The 6,239-nt window shown below is 54.4% G+C and overlaps 1 protein-coding gene across 3 annotated transcripts in view; it reads left to right on the top strand.

Moving 5' to 3' along the window:
* The window catches only part of TNFRSF13B (tumor necrosis factor receptor superfamily, member 13B), a 22,186-nt gene extending 15,980 nt beyond the window's left edge, over positions 1-6,206 (top strand). For 2 of the 3 annotated variants that reach the window (XM_010842874.1, XM_010842873.1), the window contains one exon: positions 5,730-6,206. In XM_010842874.1, coding sequence (XP_010841176.1) covers positions 5,730-6,139 — 410 coding nt within the window. In that variant the 3' untranslated portion in view covers positions 6,140-6,206. Of the gene's footprint in view, positions 1-4,075 lie in introns of all 3 variants that reach the window. The other variant, XM_010842875.1, reaches the window with a different exon arrangement.
* The last annotated feature ends 33 nt before the right edge of the window (positions 6,207-6,239 follow it).

The raw sequence follows: 6,239 nt of genomic DNA, 5'->3' as shown, positions 1-6,239 counted from the left end.
CAACTCACTCCGCACCCCCACCTCGGCCCACTCCACATCTCTGGGAAAGGCCATTCCTTTGTTTGATGGCAACAGTGCAAGCTTAGCTGGGCTGGGGCTCCAGGCGTCCACACTGTGGCCACTTCCCTCCTGTCTCTGTCTTCACGGGGCTTCTCTGTGGGTCTGTCTTCCTCTTTCTAAGGATACTTGTCACTGAATTCAGGGCCACCCTCATCCAAGGTGGCCTCACCTCCAGATCCTTACATTTTTTAAAAGAAGTTTTGTTTTGGTTGCATCGGATCTCCGTTGTGGCACACAGGATCTTCCCTGCCTCATGCAGGCTCTTTCAGGGCTCAGTAGCTGCAGCTCTCAGGCTTAACAGCTCTGTGGCACGTGGGATCTTAGTTCCTCAAACAGGGACTGAACCCCCGCCCCCTGCATTGTAAGATGGATTCTTTTTTCCCCAACTTTATTTATTTATTTTCAGCTGCGCTAGGTCTCTGCTGCTGCCAGCAGGTTTTCTCTCGTGGTGACTTGTGGGCTGCTGTCTAGCTGTGGTGCACGGGCTTCAGTAGTTGTGGCACATGGGCTTAGGTGCTCCATGGCATGTGAGAACTTCCCGGCCCAGGGATCGAACCCCTGTCCCCTGCACTGCAAAGCAGATTCTTAACCACTGGACCAGCAGGGAAGTTCCCCAGACCCTTAACTTGGTCACATCCACAAAGGCTCCTTTCTCACAAATCAGGTCACATGTGTGTGGGGGGTGCCCACCTAGGGGGCTCCTTAGGGGCACAGTGGCATGGTAGCCTGGTGGTCAGTCTCGTCCCTGGCTTTTTGCTTATCTTGGGGCATGGAGTGTTTTCTTTTCCCATCCCCACCACTGCCACATGTGACGTCACCACTGCGAGGGCTGCCCCCAGGCCTGAAGCCAGGGAAGAGGTGCAGACAGCCTTGTGCACCTACCTCACTCCTCCCCAGCCTGCCCGCTTGCTGGGCCAGGGCTGCAGGGATGCTGGCCAAACATTCCACTGGGTCCGGCGGCAGCCAATAGCATGGAGGCGAAGTGTCTGCCCCCTTCCCCCAGAAGGCAGACCTGATCATGAGCACCAGTGGCCGTGGGCCCAGGCTCAAATCCTGTCCTCCCTTGGCCACCAGCTGAACCAAAGCCACTAGGGCCCTCAGGATGGTCACAGCGCTGCCAGTCTAGCCGGCCAGAGTTCCAGCCCAGCAGCAGCAGTTTCCAGGCGAGACTGGTTCTGAAAAAAGTGTAAAGGGTTGAACAAATCAAATGAAAAGTTCAGTTGCTGAGTTGTGTTCGACTCTTGGCAGTCCCATGGACTGCGGCACGCCAGGCTTCCCTGTCCATCACCGACTCCTGGAACCTACAGAAACGCATGTCCATTGCGTCGGTGATGCCATCCAACCGTCTTATCCTCTGTCGTCCCCTTCTCCTCCTGGCTTCAGTCTTTCTCAGCATCAGGGTCTTTTCCAATGAGTCGGTTCTTTGCATCAGGTGGCCAAAGTATTGGAGTTTCAGCTTCAGCATCAATCCTTCCAATGAATATCCAGGACTGATTTCCTTTACGACGGACTGGTTTGATCTCCTTGCAGTCCAAGGGACTCTCAAGAGTCTTCTCCAATACCACAGTTCAAAAGCATCAATTCTTTGCTCAGCTTTCCTTATAGTCCAAATCTCACATCCATATATGACTACTGGAAAAACCATAGCTTTGACTAGATGGACCTTTGTTGGTAAAGTAATGTCTCTGCTTTTTAATATGCTGTCTAGGTTGGTCATAGCTTTTCTTCCAAGGAGCAAGCATCTTTTAATTCCATGGCTGCAGTCACCATCTGCAGTGATTTTAGAGCCCCAAAAATAAAGTCTCTCACGGTTTCCATTGTTTCCCCATCTATTTGCCATGAAGTGATGGGACTGGATGCCATGATCTTAGTTTCCTGAATGTTGAGTTTTAAGCCAACTTTTTCACCTCTTTCACTTTCATCAAGATGTTCTTTAGTTCTTCTTTGCTTTCTGCTGTAAGAGTGGTGTCACCTGCATATCTGAGGTTATTGATATTTCTCCCAACAATCTTGATTCTAGCTTGTGCTTCATCCAACCTGGTAATTTGCATGAGGTACTCTGCATATAAGTTAAATAAGCAGGGTGACAATATACAGCCTTGACATACTCCTTTCCCAATTTGGAACCAGTCCATTTCTCCATGTCTAACTCTAATTGTTGCTTCTTGACCTGCATACAGATTTCTCAGGAGACAGGTAAGGTGGTAGGGTATTCCCACCTCTTTAAGAATTTTCCACAGTTTGTTGTAATCCATACAGTGAAAAGCTTTGGCGTAGTCAATAAAGCAGATGTTTTTCTGAAATTCTCTTGCCTTTTCGATGATCTAACGGATGTTGGCAATTTTATCTCTGGTTCCTCTGCCTTTTCTAAATCCAGATTGAACATCTGAAATTTCTTGGTTCATGTGCTGTTGAAGCCTAGCTTGGAGCATTTTGAGCATTACTTTGCTACCGTGTGAGATGAGTGCAATTGTGTGGTAGTTTGAACATTCTTTGGCATTGCTTTTCTTTGGGATTGGAATGAAAACTGACCTATTCCAGTACTGTGGCGACTGCTGAGTTTTCCAAATTTGCTGGCATATTGAGTGCAGCACTTTCACAGCATCATATTTTAGGATCTGAAATTGCTCAGCTGGAATTTCATCACCTCCACTAACTTTGTTCATAGTGATGCTTCCTAAGGCCCACTTGACTTCACACTCCAGGATGTCTGGCTCTAGGTGAGTGATCACACCATCATGGTTATCTGGGTCATTAAGATTTTTTTGTATAGTTCTGTGTATTCTTGCCACCTCTTCTTAATATCTTTTGCTTCTGTTACGTCTATACTGTTTCTGTCCTTTATTGTGCCCATCTTTGTATGAAATATTCCTGTGGTATCTCTAATTTTCTTGAAGAGATCTCTAGTCTTTCCCATTCTATTGTTTTCCTCTATTTCTTTGCATTGATTCCTGGAAAACCTGCTTGGAAATGAACCCAGCACTGCCCCTGGTGGCAGTGCTCAGAACTGCGCCTGCCAGCCTGGTTCTCAGGCAAGCACGGAGGTCAAGTCCTTTTCAGACAGAAGTCCCTGGGCCTGGGGTCAGCAGACAGAGGCACCGGGCCAGACCGCTCCATCCCAGGGCCAGGTCACTAGGGCCGAGACAGGGCAGTAACCAAGCTGCAGACCTGAATGGCTTGGTGACTGAGCACAGGAAGCAGAGCAGAGGCAGGGACCCTGTCCTCTCATCTGGCAGCCAGCAGGCTCCCCGCTCTTTCCTGTCTGGAAGGGGTGACATGCATGAGTTGTGATGGGAGAGAAAAGGCATTAAGACCGAGGTTTGGGGCACTCTCCCCAGAAGCAACGCCTGCTGGAGGCGGGGTTGTCAATTCCCAGGTGTTCCCATCGAAGCACATCTCATCCCAGGCTGTACCCCAAGTGCCCGCCTTCCCCTCCCTCCTCACTGCCTGCCCCTGAGGTCCGGCCCATCTCAGTATCCATCATGCAGCTGGTCCTCAGTCAAGGACTGCATCCACGTCACCGGAAGTGATAGTGCAGAGTCTGGGAGACTCTGAAAGCATGCCTGCGTCTCCAGCCTGGGTGCAGCTGGAAGGTGACATGTTCTGCAGTTTTAACTGCACTTCTTCTTCGGGCCAGGGCCTCTGTGAGGCATGGGCAGGGACCAGGGGGGTCAGGCAGGAACTAGTTCCATTTCCCTGGGAAGCCCCAGATCTCGGTCTGGGCCAAGGGACAGAAAGAAGGCAGAACCTGCCTTTCAGAAGCAGGGTCCCTGCTCAGGTTGTCTAGTGTGGCATCTGAAAGCAGCTGAACTCTCAGATAGCAGGAGACCACCCCTGTTCTCACTTCTGGTTCTGGGGGTCTGGGCAGGGAGAGGAAGGGGCTCGGGGGGCTTGGAGGGCAGGTCCCTGCTGATGGTGCCGAGGGTCACCATGGCAAGTGGATGGTGCTGTGGATGGAGTCACCTAGAGGCTTGGCCCTGATGCTGCAGTGACTGAACCATGCTTCTCGTTCTAGTTCAAGGGGGACACTCTCTATCGGGCTTCTTCAGCCGGCTTCTCACATGGAGGCTCAGGGCACACAAGAAAGCAGAGCAGCAGCTGACAGGCCTCCTCGGGGCACAAGCCAGGCCCTGTGTCACCCTGGCTACGTTCTGCTGGGCACAACGGGGGGCCCAGCCCAGCCTGACCTGAGGGCGGAAATCAGGAACCATTTCCGAATGCCAGCAGCCAGTCTCCAGTCAGTCTGAGCGTTGGAATTCACGCTGAAAACACCTGAAATATGCAGATGTGTGGTTGTGAATTGACCTGGCGGTCCTGTGTACTGAGCAGCGTCAGAGAACAGACGCTGGTGGCTGGTAATTCTGCCTCTGACGGGAAGGCTTGTCCAGCCGGCCTGATGGTTTCCCTTTATCCTGGGGTGTGTAGGAGCAGACGGGGAGACCTGGGAGCTGGGAAACATGGTGTCACCTGGTTCTGCACACCCTGTGACCTCTCCCTAGATCCTCTCACGTCTCAGGATCTCGGCCTCCAGATCTGTAGCCTCACTCAGGGTCTTTGCTTTCCCTCCCCCACCCACGGCCTCTCTGAGCTCTGGTCAGCACTGCTGGCCTGAGGTGGCGACACCAGCCCGCTCAGAGCTCTGTAAACATCAAGGCAGCACAGGCCAGCAGTCATTTTATACAGCTCTCTCTCGGAGTGTGTGTAAGGAAGAGGGCCAGCGTCCACGCTCGTCACGTGTGTGTGGCCTGCCCGGCCCCGGCCTGGCGTCCATCAGGCCTGCCACTGACTGCAGCTCTGCAATTGGGATTCTGAGGCTCAGTTTTGTTTCCTGCAAGATGGACCATAAGACGGTGCAACCACTGTCGAAAACCTCAGGCTCCTCAAACAGCTCAACACAGAGCTGCCATCTGCCCCGCACTCCACCCCCGGGATGCGTCCATGAGAGTGAACACAAGATCCACGTGGAAACCTGCAAGCTTGACACCACATCAGTGTTCCCTGTGGACAGACAAATGACACACGTGACCACAGGCCTGAGCTTCGGAAACACACTGAGGGGCTGACACAAAGGCCCCGTGCTGCAAGGGTCTGTCGGTGGCCAGAACTGGTGCAGAGACAGCCTAGTGGAGCCTGGGGGGGGCGGGCACCACGATGGGTGCGGTGCTGGGCCCGCCCCCAGGCACACAGGCAGCGGCTGCACAACCCTGCAAACACACTGAACCCCTGCCTCCTCTGCTTTACAGCTATGTAGCCATGGACTACCCCTGAGTCTCCCGGCTCAGGGAGGGCCCCCGGCTTTACCCCTGACCCCCGAACTCAGAAGCAATTGCACTGTCTCTCTCTCGAAGCTTGTGCCCCCAGGTCAGACAGACACACACCCTCCCTGGATAGCTATCTCCCTGTTCACCCAGCCACCTCTGGTACTGCCGCAAGTCACACGCCAAAGGAGACGAGACAACAAAAACGGTGTCCAGCTCCACCATCTCAGAGGCTGCTCCAGGCCGGGGTGGGAGCAGGCTGAGCCTGACCCTCCAAGGGGGTGAAGGGTAACCACAGAGCTTGCGTTGGGCTGACAGGGCAAGAGCGAGCATGGAGGAGGAGGGGCTGCTCCCTGAGGAGAACTGCCTCAGGGAGGCCCTTCTCATTCTCACCCCGGCCTTGTCCGGCAGCGCCTGCAGGGCTGAAGCTGAGCGCTGACCAGCTGGCCCTGGTCTACAGCACGCTGGGCCTATGTCTCTGTGCCATCGTCTGTTGCTTCCTGCTGGCCGTGGCCTGCTTCCTCAAGAGGAGGGGGGTCCAGGTCTCCTTCCCGACCCGCCCAGGGCCGTGTCCCACGCAGGCCAAGACTTCCAAGGGTGAGTGTTCACTGGGGTCCCAGGCATCTCTCTGTTCTGGCCCTGCCCCGTTTCTAAGTGGACAGCGCCAGGCAGCTCCTCCTGGGGAGGCCTGGGGCTGGTCGGTGCAGCACCCACTCAGACTAGATGAACCAGGTCAAACATCAAGGCGAGAAGAGCAGGGGCTTGAGGAAGGGTGGGTGGACGTATGGGGTGGGGTGGGGGTGCGGGGCCCACAGCGCTAAAACTGGAGGTGGTGGGTCCCCTGGCGCTTTGGGACTGTAAGGCCCGCACCTGCACATCCGCCCCTGCGAAAGGGGAGGGCGTGGCTGGGCTGCCTGGGGG

Source organism: Bison bison, unplaced genomic scaffold (assembly GCF_000754665.1).
Source record: "Bison bison bison isolate TAMUID 2011002044 unplaced genomic scaffold, Bison_UMD1.0 scf7180017864180, whole genome shotgun sequence".
Taxonomy (NCBI): Eukaryota; Metazoa; Chordata; class Mammalia; order Artiodactyla; family Bovidae; genus Bison; species Bison bison.
The sequence above is the reverse complement of the archived record's forward strand: the minus strand, read 5'-3'. Positions and strand labels throughout refer to the sequence as shown.